The 23,741-nt window shown below is 36.4% G+C and overlaps 1 protein-coding gene across 1 annotated transcript; it reads right to left on the reverse strand.

The window, feature by feature from the left end:
* Positions 1-2,672: 2,672 nt before the first annotated feature.
* LOC105457143 (anoctamin-8) lies at positions 2,673-23,688 on the reverse strand. The gene is made up of 16 exons (XM_011701645.1): positions 23,404-23,688; positions 15,702-15,787; positions 13,224-13,384; positions 12,840-13,116; positions 12,496-12,684; positions 12,107-12,292; positions 11,712-11,864; positions 11,225-11,360; positions 10,703-10,758; positions 9,580-9,654; positions 9,185-9,505; positions 7,586-7,783; positions 6,872-7,163; positions 6,251-6,559; positions 5,535-5,805; positions 2,673-5,336 (listed from the first exon to the last, which is right to left on the reverse strand). The coding sequence occupies exons 1-16, from the start codon at positions 23,642-23,644 to the stop codon at positions 4,769-4,771; spliced, it is 3,519 nt and encodes a 1,172-aa protein (XP_011699947.1). The 5' UTR covers positions 23,645-23,688; the 3' UTR covers positions 2,673-4,768.
* Positions 23,689-23,741: the final 53 nt, after the last annotated feature.

The following is a 23,741-nucleotide window of genomic DNA, read 5'->3' on the forward strand; positions in this document are numbered from 1 at the left end:
AATTTCTCCATTTGCGTAATTTTGGTTAACCAACTATATGCAGAGAGAAACCTCAGAGAGGACATAATTACGGTCTTTACCTCAAAATGCTCTATATATGTGTACCCACGGTGCAGAAAAGTAATGTTGCTATGTAGTTTACATCCACTTCTGCAGGGGGTGTTAGTGCACGAGGGCATTTTGAGGTAAACAGGCAAAAGGCCGACTCGCGTGGTATCGCAATGTGATCGGACCAAAGTTGCCGGAATCTTCGAATATTCCGTAGCCATTAATTATAACGAAATGTAATGGACATATACGCATGGACATTCGGCTCTGGGACGAAATGATACATAACGTTCGTTGGTAAGCAAATAAATGTATTAAATCTGCATTTACTTTTTTACAACAATATCTAACTGTCGCAATAATATGTAGGTATAAATATACGACATTCGTACATTGACAATCCATTAGAATGTGTACAAGTCTTAGATTTATTTGACGGAATATCTATCGCGCGAATAGTTTTATATTTTCGAGCAAATAGCTAGTATCACGAATATCTATCTTTAATATTAATACGCCTTATATTCTGACGTGTTACGCAAAATAATAACCGTCACAAAAGGCAGACGTATAATATATCTGTTGCTTGAAATGCGGAAAATGCATGAACATGAAATTAAAAGCAGAATTCATTATAGCAGAACGCATATAGTGTCTCTCCTGGCGCGTGAAGTTGCCAACGCGAGAGACGAAGCGTCATATTGCATTTATACGTTTGCATGACGTGATCATGGACGCGCGGAACGAATCGGCTCTGGAACAAGTATAGCGTCGCGACTCGATCAATTGCGGTAAGCATGACATAAATTTACTCTGCGTTTATTAGTTATTGCAACACATCTATCGCGTAATACATGAATTTGGCACTGATAATCCGCTTGTCAGACGCGTGTATTTTCGCAAAACTTGGTCGACCGAAGATCTATCGCGCGAATTAATCGAGTTACGGCGGCGTCGCTCTTAGCTTCGTCACGCCAAAAAATCGGAAACCTTTTCGCCATCTTAAGACACATTTCGTTGCGCTTCGATATTTTATTTGTAACACATCGCGGATACACGTCGAACGTTTCATAATTTCGAATAAGATGTAATTTCGAGTGAGTCGAAATTACGAATAAGATAGTACTTGCATGCAATGATTATTTTTCCATATATTTATTTAGGATATCATTTTTATTTAGATATATTTAATGTGTTACAGAGATCAGTGTTGTGTAATTCTAACTTGTACATCCGTAACGTGAATGTAACGCGAGAAAGAGACAACTTGTTCTGACAACTTGTAAGGAGATGGAGGAACCTTGATAATCTGAGGGGAGGAAGAGGTCTAGGAAAGGCATCGGGCGCCGGTGGAGCAACCTTGTGGTAATGCAAATGATTCTAAGCAACACGAATGATACAGAGTTTGATAGCGAGGCAATTATATGTTTACGAACCTTAATAATACCACGTAAAAACAGAAGACGCTGGACAAGAGACAAAGGGCCTCGACGGAATGAATATACATTTATAAAACTTAACTATTATGTATATAACCTTATTATTAGTTTATACATAATAATATAGTCTTATAACGTATATCTTTTGAGACCTTTTGCTTCTTATCAAGCGTATCCTTTTTTGCGTGGTATTATTATTGATTTCGAGAACGGCATAATTAGAGGAGTGTCCTGACCAGATATACTCTCTCGATGGTTTACCATTGTCTTCCGAGAGGTAGCGATCGAACAAAAGTCCGATGTTTCTGGCTGAATTTGAACCAGGTCTTTGACCCAGAAAGCAGACGCACAATTCTTTATACCACAATCGCTACAAACATTGTACGCGCTCAGCAATCAGATCAGCTTAAGCGCTCAGTGATTCTTTGTTACGATTGATTTATTCCAGCGAAGAGCTAACGGCAAAAACCAATTATATTAAATAATTACTGAGCATTCACTGATCTGCTTCGTCTGCTGAACGCGCCCATTATTATTTACTTGCGTAAAATTAGTAGTTTTTCTTCTTTTATTTGGTTTGATTTATTTTGATAGTTGAAAAGTAATAATTAGATAAAAAGAAAGCTGAAACTTTATAAAAGTTTATTTTAATAAAAGTCTGTCTGTAAAATGTATAATTATTTTAATAAATATTTAACTTAGAAGCGATTAAAATATTCTGTACGTGTAAGAATTCTCTTTTAAATCATTGATTATTTTAAGCATTATTTTAATTTGGATCTTATGTTTGTATGTTATAGAATCATCGTAGCTACGTGGCTGATAACTCCACCCGTTGCGCATCAATCGGTGAGTGACAAAAAAGTTATAATTTGAAAAAATTCGGCATACATATACTATTTCTATTGCAATAAAATCCATTTCTTTTTTATTGGATTTTGTAATAAAAAATTATTAAAAGAAAGCTTGAGAATCGTCTCGCTTTTCAAATTCATTCTCGCAAAGAACAGAAAAATTTGCGTTCTCTTTGAAAGTACTTATCTAAAAATTAAATTATAGTTTCGTTCGTTGGATTTTTTTATCATTTTAAAGCTAATTTGTACTATTTTATCATTTAAATAATTAAATATTTGAGTACACATTTCGTACATATTTTTGAAACAAAGAGCAAATAAAAGATCGTTATTTTGTAGAATATTTTTATTGGCTCAATTCTCTTGTTTTATACAAAACATCTAACAAACACAGATGCTTCCGGCTGAATTTATTCCGACCTGCCTTTACGAAAAGCGGCTAATCTATCAATTTTGCATCTAATGCACTTGTGTCTCGCAAATTCCCGAAGGGTACGCTACGTACAACGCGATTATCGGTTTGCTCAACAGTGCTCAATGTGGATGCATCTAATGGTTAATAAATACTAAGCTAACAATATCGGTAGATGTAATAAAATGTCATGTATCTGCGTATGTTTTGTACATATGTGTATGTATGATGTGTGTGTATGTCTGTGTGTATGTGTGTTTTTGTATGTATGCATGTGTATTCGTGTGTAATACTCAACAACTCTGCGCTAAAGTTCAGCCGCGGACGGGGACATGAGGCTAGGCCATGGAAACCGATTTTACAATCTCTGCGTAACATTTTTTTTTCCGCTATATACAAAAACGACCACTAGATCCTTTTTAACTCGTGTCTGGACGAAGAGCTTCGCGTGCACCTCCGCGCTCTGCTCACTTGACTCTAATCTCATTTCGCCGGCGAGTTTCGCGGCGTGGGCCGCGAACTCATCCTGCATCCACGCGCGCGTCCGATCTTAGGGGACGAAGACGCGAAAACTTGAGTGGCGACGGCGACGACGCGGATGGTCTCGACAATGTGATATGCCTTCGTAAGAGATCTATTTAGCAAAAAGTTCGTTTAAATCCATTAATGCCTAAAATTTTTATAGATTAATTAACAATTTATTACCGCAACAACAACAAAGTTTTTCCTCCTCCAGAGTTTTTCGTTGAGTTTCGCGCCGAGAACTCGGCGGCTCGCTGTTTAGCGAGAAAGTGTAATCAGATACATTACAATCTTCTCCGAAAGGGACCTTCGTGACTATATTCCAGCCGGTATTTTTCGGTACATCTCTCTTTCTTTTTCCGCGGTGAATCGGATCGTCGCGTGGGACCGCGCCATCGGGATTCCGTTGCACGCGCGTATTATGGAGCACAGCCTAGGATACTCTAATTTCGGCGTGGAATACTGACGATACGAATGGAACGTTTGAGGCTCAACGGTCTACGACGTTGAGCGATCTAAAGCTAGGAGAATGTGCCACTTAGCAGAGCATCGAATCGAAGGAAAATTAGAATTATCGGAATGAATACGTTCGGTTTCGGAACTGCGCGTTTTTAAAGCGTTTAGGAAACAAAAATTCATAATAAAGATTTTATCGCCCGGGATTAATTTCAGCCGTCAGTGCGTACGCGTGTTCTGATAATCTATTTGTAATTATCTATATAATAAAGATCTCCGCGAGAATTGGGAGTTCAAGGAATTCTTAAAATCAGCTTATAATGCATACTTTCATGTATTTATTAGAAAATTAGTAATATAGCTTTTCTTCATAAAATTATCGCTTTAATTTTTTTTTTAGAATTGACAAAATTTACGCTTTTTTGCTTTTCTGTCCGTACAAATTAATGCTCTTAACGATCTTTCGTGAAATCATTCCGCCACAAGTCAGCGAAATTTTCGTTTTTACTTTTCCCCTTTCTTTTTTGGAAGTAATAGTCATTTTAAAAGCCTCATGTTGCTATTCGCGATGTCGTTCAAAACCGCGTATAACCGTATTTGAGGATTTTCAATCCTCATCGCGGAACATGGTCATTATTTGCATAGAATCTTCGAAGCGCCACGCGTAGTCGCTCCGTTCCGGAACCGAACCGAGCTGCAGGAGACCATCAGGTTCGATGCCCTGGGCCTACGATACCTAGGGAATCGGTATCGAGAGTAGTTTCTACGGAATGTCATCTATTAGGAAACCTCGTGTCTCTGCGATGATTCGTAAATTGTGCGCCTCGTTCTCTCGTCCGGTAACGCGCACCTGCACGCGGCCGTTGGGATCCGGGATTTTTTTTCTCTTCTCCTCTCCGTCGCGATTCAATACGCGGAGAATCTCGCGATCTCGTCGTCGGTTGCGCAATTGACCCGCGTGTCGCGGTACGCGAACGGCTCTCTACGTTAGCGTGGAAACAAAAGTGTGAGAAAGACGGTCAGAGTCGTCAAAGCGGCTAATGATTCGTCGGTCGGCGCATCTCCATGGCCGCGATGTCGTCCACGGAGATAAGCTTTTCTATGGGGATGCACGAGAGCTCGCCGCCGACGCACGACTGCGGCTGTTGCCACCTGGCCTCCCTTTCCGCCTCCTTGGCCTTAAGCTCGGCCTCCCGCGCGCGGCGTTCCTTCAGCTTGAGCGAGAAGATCGCCACCGAGCGCGCCCGTTTCATCAGGCTTTGCTTCACGCGCGTCTTTTTCGCCTCTCGTTCCTCCTTCGTCGGAGGCCTCTCCTCCTCCTGACTCGAGATAGTCTTGCTGGAGTCCGACAGCCCGCTCGAGTCCTTCTCCTTTTCGGCGTGATAGGAGGACTGTCGCTCGCGATGTTCGTGCGTTTCTCGCTGATGATGATGCTGCTGCTGCTGCTGCTGCTGCTGCTGCTGCTGCTGCTGCTGCAGTTGTTGCTGCTGCTGCTGCTGCTGTTGGTGGTATTGCTGCCTCTCCGCTCTCTCGCGCTCCTTTTCCTTTTCGGGCGAGAAGCGGAACTTCTGGTTTCTATTAGGTACCGCCCACGGCGGTGCCGATCTTTAAGTAGGAAACTAATGTATTAGCGCCGAAATATGAAAGAGGAATAAAAACGAGTGATTAAAAGACACGCATAAGAAAAATATATCTTCATGTTGTTAGGAACGAAGAAAACTATTTAAACACTATCGATAAGCTAGAAGTGCAATCAAAACGAGCATTTTATCAGTGAAAAATCGCGGTACGTATTCCTTGTACCTGAGAAGATCGCTATCTGAGGAGGAGGCGAGTTCTTTCGAGACGATGCAATCGGTTGACCTGTGCAAAGTTAATTCCTCCTCCCGTACGCTCGCCGCAGCGGCACCGCTAATCTCGGAATCGCTAGATTTTCGGCCACCTGGCTCCAGGCCTAACCGACGTACCCAGTCAACGCCGCCGTGTGGTCCGATGGTCAGATGATGGCTATACTGATCGCTGGTACCGGACGCTTCCGGTTCGTTGCTCAACCACTCCCTCGCGCGTCTTCCTACTGAGAAACTTTTCGTTTCAACGCGATCATTTTTCCGCTTGATGAAAAGTCTTTCGCGCGGTTTTGCCGCGAACTTCTGCGATAATTAACACGTCGTCTACCCAGCGAGTTTCATATGTCTTACGTACACCACAGAATTGTTATTATTATAGGTATATAATGATAAAATATCGCGTAATATAATTAAACGTAAAAATTATTAATTGTTGAGTAACATATTTTTTTATTTTACATTGGTATGTAACTATTTATGTTATGTTGTTCAAAATTTTATTTATTTTTAGGTATTAATTTTTTTTATAAGCATTAAAAAAATTTTTTTTCGTAGCGCACTGACTACTGATGATCATGGCAGAGAACGTGTTAATTATTATTATTGTGATTTGGGCGTTGTATAAATTTTTCTTATATAAAATCGCTTCACATGAGCGACAGAAAACCGGACCTCGTTCGCCTCCGGGTATGGAACATCTCGGCGTGTTACGAATGTCTCGGACGTTGGAATTGCTCTCGGGTAGGAACGGGCTGGTCTCGCTGCTGCTTCCGCCGCTGCCGGGGGTTCCGGCCTGGGGTGGCGTTTCCGCGATCCTCGGCACCGCCACGGCGCTCGGCGTGGTCGGACCGCTCGGCGTGTGGGTGGTGGTCGAGGCCAGGGTCGGGGTGTCCGCACGACTGGACATGGTCGCGTAGGCGGCGCGATCGGAAAGCAACTGCTCTTCGGTCTCTCCGTCTGCTGGACTCACCACGAATCTCCCTGAGTTCGAGCGAAATTAATAGCTGGTAGGAGGAAGGAATGCAAATGCGACGGACAAAGCGACGGGCAAAGCGATTAACACTTTCTCGCCGCTCTAGAGCGGAGATCATTCGCTACACAGGATGCCGGATAGGCGGTTAATAATGGCCACTAGATCGGGAAAGATGAAATTGGAGGATACGAAGATATTTTAATTTGCATAAAGGTGTCATTTAAAATAACGTTGATTGATAGGTAGATAGTTAGATAGTAACATAGACGAGCGGTAAATAGTATACATAGATGAGCGTCACATAAAGATGAATTATGTACCTATCACTGTTGTCGGTTGTTGCTCCGGTGACGGAGTCGAGGACAACCTTCGGACCGCCTCGCGCCTTAAGAATTCCACTTTGGCCATCTCGGTGGCGACCCAATGAGGTATATCAGGAATCGCGCAAATAATCACGAATCGAATAGCGAACATGATGTGTTCCAATGCCACGATCAGTAAAATCGTTTGCGTTGCTGACATCTCCGGAAACATTCGTTGCACCTGCCCACTCAGTCCGATTAGGGCGCAGTTTACCAGTATAGCGACCAAGCCCATCGCCTCCATAGCATTCTGTCATCATATCAAAGTTGCAAAATTAAAGTTGCATCGATTGAACTATATATACATACACAGTGTCTCCTAATAATTTCGAAGATGGATTTAGCACGCAGATATAAGAAAGAGTTTATTCTATTTGATTTTAAATTACAATTATTTTTATCTTTTAATACTTTATTTTTATATCAATAACTGCTATAATGATTTTTTAATAGATATTAACGATATATGGCGAGGCGAGAGTTATTATTATAGTCTAAAGTAATTATTTTGAGCATTTTTTGTACTAACTGATACAATATAAAAATTAATATAATTCGTAAGAACGGTATTAAATATTTATTAAAATTTTTTTTAAATTATTTTGCTAAATATTCATTCTCACGTTTACACTCGTGTTTATTATGAGCTTTCGCAAATCGTTCTTCACTTACTTGCCACGTCCCGATATTCGAGACTCTACGTCCGAAAGGTCGTTGAAGCACGAAACATAGTTTGAATGCGTCACCGCGTAACTCGAGCAAATTCCCAAGTAAAGCAGCCATCGCAGCTAATGGGAATGCGGAAGAGAAGAGACAGACGTATCCCAGTTGCGATAACATTTCAAGATGCTCCGAAAACGCTCCGTCATACTGCAAATTGAAAATCATTATTCCTTAAGTTTAAGCAACACATCTTATTGTATTTTTCTGTAAATTACTTATTATAAATTTCAAAACTACTAAAAAGAGAGAGATATTTTTATTAGAGTACACATATAAATTTATATTATCTAGTGCGACTCTTTACTCTGTTAAAAATAGAAAACGCAATTATTTTATCGTCTAATTTATAACTATAAAGACTTTCTATTACATTTATATAAATTCGTATCTATTTAATGCTAAAAAATGCACAATTTGCTAGTTCTATTGCATATATTGTTTAAATAATTACATATAGAACTTTTAAACTAACCTGGCAATATTTGGCAGTAAAATAAATAATGTTCATTTAATTAATATTATTAACTTAATAAAAATGTCTAAATCTAGTTAACACGATGCTAAAAAAGTATGTATATTCAGCGCTGATCTTTGAATAATTGAAACATTTGATAACTTATCATATCTTGGGTGTGGATCTACGTGCATACATTAAAAAAAATTAAACCTCGGCAAAGTATACAAATTGAAAATACGTGGGTGGGCTCTGCGTGATAAGCCGTAAAAACTTTATTTATTCCTTTCGGTCACTCTGCTTATACTACGTAATACTAAAAAATGTATTTGCAAATATTCCGACAGTATACATATTATGCAAGGAATTAGTACTTGGAGCTAAATAGACTTTTTTTATTATCAAAATATTATAAAATCACTATTATTTACAGTGTATAAATATTTAATAAAATTGGATTTTATATATAAATTTAAAATAATATTTTGATAATATCATCAAATATTACACTGTTATATAATGCATTTCGAAAATAGTTCAATTAATCAAAATTATGCATTTTGCATTTTTGAGAAAAATCGCGATTATGACAGAAAGGATTGATTTTTAATGATAGGATGAGTGTGATATTACCTTCCTGGTCGATACCTGTGCGTCGTCGGTGGAATGGGTGTGAAACGGAAAAAAATCATTAAAATTCTGCAAAAAAGAAACGACCAACAAACGCAACGTGACATTGATATTGCTATTAATAATTCGGCTCAGTCGTCATGCGCAGAGTGCAATCTGAGCAGAAAGAATGGACAAAAAGATCTTGGAGGCGAGATAAATGGGTCGATTTATGATACGACGCGTTCGATTCACTCGCAGTCTCATGCAACCCCCTCGAAACTCAAGGAGAGAGACCTTGACGGGACGGCTCAAGTACCTATTAAGCATAATCTTGATAGAGGGAGAGAGATTTAGTCTTCCTTAATTTTACATAGAGTTTTACATAGAGTTTTCAATTGCGAGTACTTCGAAGGTCGATATGCGTGTGCGGTGTAGTGCTCCCAGAAAAAACGAAACAGCTATTGGCTAAATCTAGACCAAACCTTGAACGTAACGTCACTAAGTAGAGAATTAGTGGGATGCCCTACTCTGTAGAGGGAACTCTCCAATTCTGCCTGGCTGACGTTTCGCGGTTGCTTCGTTTTGCCGCCGTCGGGCCGCTCGTCCTTCTCCTCGGTGTCCTTACCGCCCTGCATCTCCTCACCCTCCGGCTGGCCGGGTGGCGGTCGCGCCTCGCTCGGACTCAGCGCCCCGAACAGCTCGAAGCTCAGCCGCGCCAGCCGTAGTTGCTCGATCAGATACGGGATCGCGGATTCCTTCAGATTGCCGATTACTTGGCGAGCTATGAGCAGCGCCGCCAATTGCTGAAATGGAAATTTGTATTCTCATGTGATTATAACACATCTCGCGCGGGGGAGGGGGATGGCTGAATCCTCACCTCCTTGAGTCTCTCTTGATCTTGAAGATAGAAGGCGATGTAAAACAGCGATAGGAAGGAGTTTACAAACTGAAACTGAAATATAGGATAGCCGTTGCAGATTATCCGGAGATCACAGTGCCGTTAACACACACATCATAGGTACCAGATACACACAAAAGCACGGTTACGAAGACCTGTGATGTATAAGATTATTAAGCGTAAGCAAAAAAGTGTTCTTTTGCAAAAAGAATGTTCATGCAGCGACAGAGACAGCCAGAGCAGGCACTTCTGCTTTGAAACAAAAAGCTCAAAGTCTACATTGTATTTTTCAAAATGTCCACCTCTAATATGCGATTGCTCTTCTTCAAACATTGTCGTTAGTTTTTAATTAATTTTTTTGTAAGCTCATTTGTCTGAATCGCAGATTAATGCATCAAATTTGAGTAGTGAAATTATTTTTCCAGTCATAGAAAATTTATTTTATAAGTGAATAAATCCTTTAGAATTTAATTTTTAAGTATATTGCGTTATATTTTAGGTAAAATTTATGTGTCAATTTAGAATTAGAATAGGTATATCATGAAAAATTAATTATAAAAAAATAACTTGAGATTAATAAATTATATTTCTATAAGATTTTTTTCTGTGAGAAAATTTATCTATTTAGTCACTTTACACAGCAGTGTATCTAATAAATTGTAACATAATGAATAAAGAAGCGATTGTAGTAATTAAATTATATCATAGTTCACTGAAGTAATCACGCATAATACAACTATGAAGTTATTAAACTCGTTTGAATATAGTGTTATATTTGATTTCGATTTTAAAATTAATTTATGATCGCGAGCAATTAGTTGCAAAATAACGATTAAAATAACAGTGATCAAGTTAAACGATGCAGACAAATTACAATATAATTACATAATGTCGTCTATTACAGATAGCTATTAATAAAGCTTAATATTCAATTCGATTCATGACACACGAAAATATATATTTGTGATAATATGAGGAAAAAAAAAGATAGATTTTTATATTTATTTAATATTATTTATCGCATTTATAGAGGGGAACATGTGTACAACACAGCACAACACTGATATTCTATTCGTTGAAAATGGAGAGTTCTTCTTATTACCAGTGCCACTTTGTAGATCAGATGATTCTCGTACTCGGTGTCTAGTCGATAGTTTTCTGCGTCCAACACACAAAAATCACAAATACTATCTACCGCACCATGAACGCTCTCCAAAAATTTAAATAATAACGAAACTGTATCTATAGTATGTCACGGGTTTAGTCACATAAAAAAATAACATAACAACAATCTTTCATGTAAACATATGATGTTCTTGTTACATAATCTTTCAATTATTCTCTAGAAGAAGCTAAGCCGTGGAAAAATTATCGAAAGTATATGCTATGCTTTTAAACTAGACGTGCACAGTGTACCGTAGAATACACATATCGATGCGAAAAAGTCGGCAAATGGCAATTGTTCGTATTTTGAGTCGCACGGATATACGATCATGTGTCGATAGAGAGATAGGAAGAGAGAGAAAGAGAGAGAGAAAGAGATAGGAAGAGAGGGAGGGAGGATAAGAAAGTTAGAGGAAGATAGTGTAAAGTACAGGGACTCGATTATTATTGGGACACATACCCAAATCGTTTAACCACACCGCGACTTTGAAGTACGCTTCGTCCATCAATGCGATCACTATCGCAAGCAGCACCTTTGGCACGTAACTAAGCCAAAATCCGTAACCTCCAGATTCGAGATGTGCGTCCCACCAATCCTGTAAGTCAAACAAATCAAAGGATCTGTAGCATAAATTTTATATCACGATTTCTTCAACTTCTTTCTCTTAAGAATAAGTTCAAGTAAATTTAATATATAATTCATATATACATTCAAAATAAATAAGCCTAAGTAAAAAAATTTTTTTGCTATTTGGATTCACAAGTTTTAGATTTAAACAATTATTATGTTTGCATCGCTTTCCTATTTTTAAATGATCAAAATTGCCTTATTATATGCAGAAATAAGTCTTTAAATAATTTTAATATAATCATTTTCGTCAATCAATTTAAATTTTTTTACGGTTAATAATAATTAATTAATAAATGTACAGGGTACTTATATATACCTGTATCTGAAAACTCAGAATCATAACGATGAAGACGAAGAGTAAACAGATTGCGATAATAGGCACGCTCACGAAGTATCGAAACATATTTCTTCGCCATCTGGGATACGTCGGTTCCAGCCTACCCGTCACCGGTGAAATCTCGAGAGTTCCCTGAACACAGTTAGGATCGAATTGATTAAATCGAATAAACTTCGACAAACGGGTTTTAAAAGTGGACTTTCGTTCATTAAAAATCCCTCGCAGAATTCTCTATATTTTTAATACTACATAGCAAAAGCGTATTCTATTCTCATAGACGCTGTGCAGGTGTAGACGCTGGAGTAGCACACTACGGCGTTGCCATACCGGAGCATCGGAGTGCCAAGTCTTAAAGATGTTTGAAAGATTCTTACTGTAAATAGAGGTCTAGGCTCGACCAATAAATCGTCCCTCTGATCCAAAGTGCCCCACCTGTACGCCAATTCCGCGCCCCGCCTTTTCCACGTCTCCAGGTATACGGTAGCCCATATCACGTTGAACACCGAAAACAGTACGTACGCCACGTCCTCCACCGCTTGGTTCCTGCCGATGATGCCGACCTAAACAGTCGGGATTCGATAATTACCTATTTTTGCTCGACTTCTAATTGAATCCAAGACCACTCCGTTGTCCGAGAATCGGTTCATTTCAAGTCCAAATTTTTCCCATTACACATTTTTCGTTTTATTTCGTTTATTAAATAAACAGGATATGCTACGGGCTTATATTCGTTATTTAAATTACGCGAGACGCGTATACATACCCAGTATATGACACCCACTGCAGCTGGAACGATCAAAGCGGTGGTGTAGTGGCCGAGCCAGGCGAAGTACATGGTGATTTTCACCCCGAAGTATTTACAAATATCGTCCAACGGTTGGGGACTGAGGAACGCGCGGACCCAGCTCCGTTGCAGTTTCTCTAACGCGGGTAATTCGTGAAGAGGGAAGACCTGACGAAAGCAGAATCGCGTCACGGATTCTCCCCTTCGACGAGACGAGATTCGAGGAGGTCCTGGGGAAAGGAGATTTGAGGGAGATTCCTCAAATCTCGTCTCGTCGAAGGAGGTGCGAAAAACATTAAAATTAATACACATGTATATCGCACCTGAGAAATAATACCAGATGAAATGCACTTTGGGATAATCGCTTGACCCTCCACCATCTTAAGACCGGATAGGCTATGGAGATCGTGAGGGCCGGCCCTCAGGGTGTGAAGTAGGTGCAACACCAGGGACTGTCTTTCCTGGGTAGTGAAGAATCGTATCTCGTCGTCGCTGCCTTCGAAGCAGTTGGCCTCGGAGCCGACGAACTCCTTGAATCCACCGCCGAACTCCTGTCTCAGGGTCTTTGGAAGATGCATCTCCTCGGCGGCCTTGAGCAGACTGCGAGCCGAGTTGGAGTTACATCTATACAGCTGTCCTCATTCGCGCCGTACATATTTTTCTCAAAATATATGCCTTACGCTCTATCGATACTCTGATACACTTACACGCTAAATGGTGCCGTAATGTAAAACCCGTAACTGTCCGACGAGGCGTGATGTCGCACGTGAACTACTAGCCCCGGGGTTCCAGCCCGGAGCCGACCTAGAAGCCACATCAAGGTCTCGTCGTTTGCCCCGTTGGGGAACATCATGACTACATCGCATTCCTAAAAGAATTCAAGCTATTAAGCTTTTTGTGCAGTTTCTTCTTGAGTTTACGTGACAGAAAGTCACGTGTTGAATTTAGAACGCTTATTTTTCTATATACATTTTATTTATCTGCAGGCAGATCTATGTACATATAGATCGATGTTATCTCTAATGCGAATATAACAAATTAAAAACAATTTAAGTAATTTTTATAAAAATAATTTTATAAGTAGTATTTAGTCTACGTCTGTGCAGTCACTATAATAATTGTTAATGATCGCAAAGAAAAAGTTTTCGAAGGGCATATTAAGTTTATTGGGCTACCGCGTAAATCCATTAGGTACGCTCTCCGAGGAATAGTTCAACGGTCTTACATGTCTTTTTCGTGAAATATTAATGGTCTCCAACGCGACCGAAAAAACCACTCGAAGGTTTAGTGGTGTGGCCAAGTAGTTACGTGCATTACTAGGTCAGCCGTGTTATCCGGGTATCGTTGTACGTGAATTGGCAATATCAAGCGCTATACTATTTGGATTTCAGCCAATTTATTCTGATTCTCGAGAAGTTAAGATTAGGCGTGGAGATTTTTTCTACTGCCATCGAAAAACTCGACATTATATTTAGAAAAGAATTTGAATTTCGAAGTAGGTATATAATTGAGCAATGAATTAATTCCACATTGCACAAGAAATTACTTATATTATCATTCTTAGTTTATTATTTATTTGTTTACTATCCACTTTATCAGTATTATGCCATCAAAATAATTCCTTTTATTTCCTGTTTTTCTTTCTTTTCTAATTTATAAGATTAATTAATGCGTACAATATAATTCTTCTCGTCTTATTTGACCGAAAAAGTTCGCGATGTATTATTTACTTAAAAAATATTACGTTACAGCAAAAATATTTGTTAAATTAATACATTCCATAATTTTTATTTGTACGCGAGAAAATATATATTATTGCAACTGATGAAAACAAGTGAGTTTGTAAGTCATGTAAATACGTAAATTCTATAGATGATATTGTGTATGTGTGTTCTATAGATGATATTATGATATCTATTGCATTTATATAAATTAAATCGATGAATTAAATAATATTTTCGAAAAAGAGAGAAGAGAGAATTTTTGAAGTTTTTATTAGAAATAACATATTGTTAAAATGGTAAACGTCCGATATTTCATAAAATAACAGATCCAAGGTAAATTCACTTCACATCGTGCTAACACGACAAAAATCGAATCCGTAATTCAAGACGGAGAGAATAGCAGAAGGACAAACAAAATAGTAGAGAATCAACAATGTAGCTTGAAAGAGTAAACATCGCGATACACGCGAAGTTCTTCGGTACTCACTAATAGCTTAATGTGAACGATCGATATATTATTACTTCCATGGAAACAGAACTACCATAATTCTTAACGTTTGTTCACACAGTGTCGAATTCGTTGATCCAATTCAGAGGAAACTTTTTGTTTGTCTCTTTAAGTATATAAAATTCACAGTTGGTATTCTTATTAAATATACATATGTGCCGACGTGTTTCTTTTATCAGATTAGAGTTTCGCGATGATATCGTCGAGCCACGCTGTATGCGATGGTTGATGAAGATAGTCACGTACATGTGGAAGAAATAGAGATACTTAAGTACGTATCGATAATGGCGGCATACTATTGTTATCGCTGTGACCATGGCAATCGAGTATTAAAAGGATACTATACAAGCGATATTGCATTATCAGGCGAGAAAACTGGCGTTGCCTTTCATCATAAAGCAATATTCGTGCAATAAACATACATAATGACCGGAGTGAAACATGAATGACGCATATCTCACTCTTTTAATGTGTTTGAAATCAATAATTCACCTGTGTAAATATTGTTGCTATGTATTAAAATTAAATTACTGTGGCATTGACGTATCTATATATTTCGAGTATAATTGAACAAAGCTCGCGAGGCGGGCAATTTCATTCATTTTTTGAAAAAAAATGAATGAAATTGAAGTACTCTGTGCAACAAAAGGTTCGTAAATAATATTATATTTGTCAAATTTGGTGTCGAATAATATTCCACCAAATTTGATATTAAAGAACATTTTTAAAAAACATTTTATTAATAACTTATTTCAATTAAGTGTTACTTTTAAACGAAAAGTTATGAAATTTCACTTCTATTGTCGATTGAAAGATATGAATTTCCGTCAAGTCGTTTACGGAATTCACGTGTTATCCACGATGCCGAGCGAACACTTAATAGTTTTATTCTTATCGTAAAAATAAGTTTCGATCTACTTTTAATTGTGTTTAATGATACTTTAAATACATACCTGAGTAGGAACCTTTTGTATCCATAGGCGGCGGGGGGTCATTAAATGGCCTGTACATGGTATTTTTCGTCTCAAAAGACGAGATGCTGCAACAAACAAAGACATATACACAACCATTAAATTTATGTTAGATACGATATAAACTCATATCATTGGTTGCACTAAGAATTAAAATATAGGGATGAATGAAAGTTTTAAGTCTTGATACGCGTGCAGCTTCTGTAATATTTAATATTCCCAGTTATTTATTGACATGGCACGAGTGTATAATTTCTTTTATCGATTCTTTTTTTAACTGGCATGTGTCGTCTTAGCTTCATTGTGGGCGTATGCCCTTTTTAAAAATCGATTTTCGAATTATTCCCAGGTTGGACCTCGACCTCATTATCGAGGAAATAAATTTATGCACATTGCAACATTGAACGGCGATTCTTTAAATAAACTAGCGGTACGTTTCTTGGGCTGAAAATTTTACTACATCGTTACAATAAGAGTTTCGCGATCGCGCGCATATTTCTAATGGAAAAAGAGGGCATCAATTCCTTTTTTTTCGTGCAAATTTTCTCAAGCATTATAAATATAAATAGACTTTTTAACATTAGAACTTTTTCTTTTTTTACATTTTTCCATAAACTATATGTTGTTATGAAAAAATAAAAAGTGATAATTAATAGCTATTTTTTTTACATAGAACTAGAATTAGTTGGATAATCTAATAAGATGATCATGTGAAAGAAGTTATATTTATTATGACGCACATAATTCACTTTTGTAGAATTTGTTTGTAAAGCAATTGTCAAAGAATAACGTTTCATCTAGAGCCGATCCCTCTGACGTCAGTTAACTTCAGTCGTAGTTTGATTGTCTCTCTTGTTTGCTGAAAGGGGCGGAGAAACAATTAAACTACGGTTAAAGTCAATCGATGTGGTAAGAATCTCCGGACACGTATAACGAAAACCAGGTGGTAAATTATACCTCCGTGCAAAGGATGCGACCATTAATCTCGCATACACGAAAACGTGTAATGACTAAAAATCCCTCGACAAGATAAAGTATGTGCGATTACTTTGAGCGGAGCCGAAGGTATCTAGCGTAGGCGTGAAGAAGGGCATCCATCTATGTCGACCGCAAAACTTCAAAGCTCTCATCGGAATACACTGTCGTTAAACGCCAGTAGATTTCAAATTTGCGAGAACCAGGTTTTTATGGGAAAAGATCAAACGTTTGTAATGTCTTTTGCGAATTTTTACATAAAACTAGACATTCAATTGTTCATAATTTTCATTTCTCTTATTATTTACTTAAATAATTAAAAATTTTAATTATTATCTAATTATAATGTGATCATATAACATACAATGCGTAGAAATAATCAATTATACAATAATTTCAAAGAATTATTAAATAAAATAATTAATAATAATAAATACAGAGTTTTGTTCGTATAAGATATACGAAACAGTAATGTATATTTTAATTATTTTTATTAAATTTTTTGTATATAGAAATTTTTTTTAATTACGACTTTATTAGAGTATTTTAATAGCAAGTATATTAAATTGTTGTTTTTACTAAACTGTTATTCTGGGAGCTTTCCCAATAATGTAGAGACAATGTAACGTAAATGATGGCAGAGTTCCAACAGTAGTCAAGTCAGAAGAATTGCTAATGCAAGTGTACATAAGTTATTCTGCATTTTATATCTTGTTATCTCTCGGTGCAGACATATAATTTGAATTACGAGTTTCATTAACATCATTTATGTGCAATAATACCATAGCAATCAATTTAGGGTATCTTAAGATCTTTTAATAGGATCGTTTTATTTCCATTTTTTAATTCTTGATATTTATATATTTTTGAAATTAAAGAAACAATGTGTTAGATAGATAAATATCATGAAAAGGAGAAATTCGTACAATTTTAGAATTTTAGATTATTACGTGACGTAATAATTTAGATACAAATATTAGTTCTTCTAACCCCGTGACATGACAATTCATGGTGTAAATATTGGTTCTTCTAGCTCCATAGTAGATACTTCGAAGCTAAATCTCTTTAGAAATATTTTAAGAGACACTCGAAACACACATTATTATGTAATTCGAGAGAAGAAATTGTTTACGACATGTATATATTTTTTATAAAAAAATATTTTTTTTTTCTTAACAAGGAGGGGGTAAAATATTTGGTACTAGGAATAAATTAATAGAGATTTTGTTAGCTTTATATTACTCTCTTGATTATTAATGCTCTGGTGCGCCGCGGTCGTACGTGCTCCCGCGAAACTATTTGAATAATTAATAACTCGCGAGCCACATCAGGTCGGAAATTCGCACCTCTGAGATCTAGAATATACACCGTGGTTAAGCTGCCGCAGAAGGTCCTCATTCGGAATCCCTTCGGATGAACCGTCGCTGAAATGCTACCGCCCGCATCTCATTTCAGTGGGGGGATGAGGAACGGAGCGAGAATCCCTCTTACGTCACAACCGCGCGTACATACAGACATATTATATATATAGATATATTATCTATACTTTCGCGCGCGAAGTGCACACGCTATCTACATCTCGTTTACGAACGGTGCTGCACAAAACGCGGAAATTACGGACACGACCGCCTCGAACGAGAAATCGCGCGTTTCCGTTTAAGGAAGTTTAACATTGTCAATGCCGCGCATCACGGACGTCGCACTTAGGCAAAATATTATCGTAGCGCGACAATTACGCGAGAAGTGTATATGTGCTTCAAAATCCAGATTTATTAATACACATACAACATGTTATGTAGATTCTACACTTGATAGATAACTTCTTTTTCTACACTCTATACTTTTCATACTTATATAATATTTATCGATTTCTCGATTAGACTAGACTATATACATCTCCTCTTAGCAAAAACATTTGAATATACTTTATTTTCTACTTTTAAGTTGGTGAAAATTTAGATATTTCCGCAAAACGAGAGGATGACGTAAATGCGTTAGCATTTTTAAGTAAACTTAGTATAATTTTAATTTAAAATTTAGTTATCAAAATTGTGCAAAATTACCGCGTTTTATCATTTATAGATTTTTTAATCGCATTAAATACAATTCTCTTTTGTTTATAAAATAAAACGACAATCGTATTATTGCATCGTAATATTTAGCAGCATATCTCATATTTTTCCGCTTGTGCCGTCATATGGCTGCATAAAATTGTCGAAAGATTTTTCCTGTTTTCAGTTTTCGCGATGTATATTTTATTATCGTACAATCCTCCCGAGAATGTTAACAAGAAACCATTGCTTTGCTTTGACAGATTGAGATCAACTTTGTTTACGTCTTTTGGTCCAAATAACATATTTCATTATCTTCTCACCTATTTAGATCTTTAATCAATTTTGTATATTTTATTACAAGTAGTAATATATTACTGCAGGCAAGCTATTTTCGAAGTCGATGAAGTACGCCTACAAATAATTTGTGCGCCATGCAAGAACTTTTTTTACCGATTGTGAGTAGTCATGCTTCATCGACTCGGTATACTCGAAATGAGGTCAATGCACTTTGTTTACACTTGCAGTCCGATGACATCGAACGACTTCAAGGCGCCAGTGCATCTATAAAAGTATAAAAGCTTTTCCATGTTGCGCTTTCTTGAGGAAAAAGCTTTTGCAAATAGTTGCAATAAAATTACACTAAAACGTATGAGCAGAAGATGAAATTATCTTTAGATATCTTTCTTTTTTTTTTCACCCTAATGTGTATTATAATAGATAATTAATCTAGTTACCGTTTTTGTATTAGTCACCTACTTGAATATCCATAAATCTTTATATTAAAAATTCTACCATTAATTTTTATATTTTAAAAAATTTTATATTTTAAATAGTTAAAATTTATTTATATTTTGAAAAAAATGTATTTTATTTTTTTTTTAAATAAAATTTTTATTATAGCAAAAATAAATCGCTATAAATACATATTTTAATATTACATAATTATTTGATATAAAGAGATTATAGAATACAATTTAAGTCAATTTAAAGATATTAGACTAGTAGAAAGGTCTTAGACTTTGCAATGAAATGTTAACGCAATAATAATATAATGCGATTTTGTCAAAGTAGTAACATAGCTTTAATTAAAAGTTTCTTTAATACATAAAAAATGTGAAACACTAGAAAAGAATCTACCTCTTTATTAACATTTTTACTCGCATTCATCATTCGTAACTGCCGAAGAAAAACGATTACATTATGTTATGCTATTCTTGTTCAAAAATGTTATACATTCGTTATAGATTTTTTTGCAATATTTTCTTAACAGTGTAATTATCGTATACTTCAACGGGATACGCTGTATAAACTTCTTCTTTACTTCTCTTACGAATGGGGGTGATTTAACTTAGTTGTCTAGTTCATCAGAAATTTTCTCTTTTATGAAGTCTTCCAGAATAGCAAGAAGAAAATAGTATCGAAAAAAGATGAAAAAGTTAAAAAAGATTAAAAGATATTTTATATAAAGATCTCAATTAAGTTTATGAAAAAAAATTGATATGAAAGAATTCGTTAGAATTTATAGATAAACAAGAAAGAGCGACACATCGCGAATTTAGTTTCGCCCATTACAAATTCTTTGTAATCGCGAATACCAAATGATAACTATTGCAATCACTGAAATTTGCATTGAAGTCGTGACATCGACTATCGTGTCTTCGTTTTAAATTCCATATACGTTGTTTCAAATCGGCAATCAGTGAAATAATACACAATGTAGATAATACACAGTGTGTCACATCATTCGGTTCAATGCGCAATTGTGATATGACACAAAAACAGGTCGAGTAGTCGTATTCGAGCAGCACGATTGGGATCGACGTTAACAAACGCTAAGCGTTCCTCTTTGCTTTATGTCTTCTGAGAGCTGTACTTTCTAAGAACACCGGCGATCCTTCAAACCTTTTTAACTTTGTCGTCGCCGGAGTTGTTCCATTTTAATGTTTACAAGATTCGACAATTTGAAAAACGGACAGTATAAAAACTTTTCTGAAATATAAAATTTACAGTATAAAAATTTGGTGCAAAGTCTTTGTTTGAATTAATTTGGATTAATTTAATCGAGATTTAAGAATAATATATTTAAATTAAATAATATTAAAACAAGATATTAGGAAATCTGTATATAAAATCAAGTAAAATCTAATAATTTTATCCTTTTGCATTAGTCAAATCTTGCGCCATGTGTCAAACGAATTTGGGTTAACGTTGTTTTCGAAGTTGAAACCGAAGTTTCTAGTCTCATGTGAATTTCGTGCTAATCAAATTTGTTAATAAGAAGTTTTTGACTTTAGTAAACCCGAAAATTTCACGGTTGTTAGCACTAGCTGAATTAATTATAACTTTCGTCTTATCGTAAAATTATATATTATAATTTCAATCATTCAGGTTCTGTATTCAAGATATTATGTTGTAAATGTGTTCAATGTCAACTTAAATATTTCGAAGGACAGAGAATTTTTACAAGCAAATTTTTTTTAAGTTTTATTTCTACAACATAATTAAATGTGATGAAAGATTTGTGAATATTTTTAAATAAATATCCGAAACATTAAACTATATACGAAAATTAAAAAAATACATTAACATAAATCATGATGTAAATTAAAGAATGGATGTTTTTACATTTGTCCAATTTGACATCACAATTCGTTTCTATATTGCACCCAATTTCCAAATTTATTTATGTTTTAATTGAAAATTTAGTAGTATCAAAATGTTAATATAATCTTCCTTTGTTGAATATATTCAGTTTGATGTTCTATTATTATTATTATTATTATTATTATTATCGAATTGTGTACTAATTATTCTGTAGATATTATACAGCACAAGCAGTGAACTATTTTTACTACATACATACATACATACACACAAACACTAATGCATTCAGCCCACGTGCAAGGGATTCTTACGTAACTCCCGTGCGCGCATAAAGTGCACCGAATGTTAAAATTGGCAAAGCATAGGAGAAACGATGAGATTTGACCACGTAGAACAACTGCAATCCCGGAACTGCAGTTATTTTTACAAAACCGGATTTTCTTATTAAACAAATCAGTTATCATTACAATTTATGAAATATTTAGGAATCTTATGTTATGAAAGAGGAATTATTAAAAAAAAATGCTCAATAATTTATTCTTAATTAAAAATTTTAAATTTATTACTTTTGTTACATAGCAAAACAGGAAGAAATAATTGTTTGATTATTATTAATAATAATTAGTTCATTATCTCTTCCCTTTTATTTAATGATTTAATATATTATTAATAGTGATATATATTATATACATTTAATTAGGTTTAATATATTGAATTTATTACGTTTAATTATTAATACATTAAATTTATTATTAAGTTACGCAAGCGTCCATTTGATAAATTTGTGACATTTAGAATTTTAATTTTTATTTCATTTTTGTTATAATTTTGTATGGGACGAGAAAAAATATAACAAGTTTAAATTCAACATTGATTTGCCGTTATACACGTGTAATACACAATTAAGAGGAAATTTAAATTTCGTAACAGGTATACATGTTATGCATTCCGAAGAAGATGCTATCGATTAAACATGAAATAATTTCTATTTCATGTTCTATCGCGCGAAAATATGTATATGCGATGCGTTTATTATACCAACCCGCATAAATGCCATAACAGCAACCATTTCGAAAGTGCAACTGCAACATGGCGGTCTGGAAATATCGAGGTCAAAAGGGGGATCAACATAACATAAAACATGTTTTTTTTGCAATGATATTTATCATCGTAGATCGAGCGCGGTGTCATTTCGCTGTACCGCCGGAAACCGCATGAATTCATCTCTCTCGAAATTTATGTATTATTTATGAGTCTCGTCATGTTCGCAGATACATCAATTGAACGATTCTAGCATATCGAACATGTCCATCAAAGCGTTAAAATGCAAAGATGCGGAAGTAACCGCATAACTTTATGTTTACGTATTGCTTAATAATAATAAATTAGGATACGTATAATGAATATTGTTTTAATAAACATACAAAAAATTATTAAATACGCAAGCGTTATTTTATAAATTTGTGTGACATGTTTTTAGAATTTTAATTTTTAAATCGATTAAGCCTATATGACATCTTAATTATGTAGAATGTTAATTTTCATTTTATTTTTGTTATAATTTCGGAGGAAAGAATAGAGAAAATATAACAAAACACATAACATTTGAATATTGAAATGTTCAGATGGTTCATGAGAGTTTATGAGAGAGATTAATAATAAATAAAATGCGACAAGTGATTCGATCCATAAGATTTAAATCTGCATCCTATGGTGACTATCTTTAATCACTGATCGCAATATTAGGGGCAACACGCGATCGAGATACATAGATGACTTGCAAATTGGTATTAACACACATCGGTTCGCTTCTCCGCTCGGTCACTCCGTTCGAACGAGGCCAGGAACGGAGAGTGTTCCGTCTATCGGGCGGTATCACGGGGAAGAGAGATCGATCCCGATATCCGTGCACCAGAAAGTCGAAAGGACTCGGGGCTAGGTATCCGCAGCGACGAGCGGTTACGCTAAGTCTCTTAAGTAAATGATGATGATACGATGGGGAACGCGATGGTATCGCGAAAAGGGGTCGAAGAAGTTGGCGCCTGACTCACCCTTATCGAGGGTCTCTCGGGCCGCGTGTATGACCTTTCTGCGACGGAGACCGTCGCCCGCTAGGGCGCTCGTCATCGCGCTGGTGAAGGTCGTGCCGGTGCTCGTCGCCGATGACGCGGTCCTAACATCGTCGCCGTTCGCGCACTCGTCCGCCGTGGACGCGGACGTGGTGGCGGCGGTTGACGCGCGATGATAGTGGTGGTCGAGGAGATTGATCGGGGACCCCTCGCCGCCTGGCATAATGTCCCGGACTGCCAGAGGGACCGTAGTCCTTAGCCGGAGGACCCTTGCGCCTCAACTGGACTGTGACTCCTCTCACTACGTCGTTCTCGTCCGT

This window comes from Wasmannia auropunctata, unplaced genomic scaffold (assembly GCF_000956235.1).
Source record: "Wasmannia auropunctata unplaced genomic scaffold, wasmannia.A_1.0 LD335365.1, whole genome shotgun sequence".
NCBI classification, from domain to species: domain Eukaryota; kingdom Metazoa; phylum Arthropoda; class Insecta; order Hymenoptera; family Formicidae; genus Wasmannia; species Wasmannia auropunctata.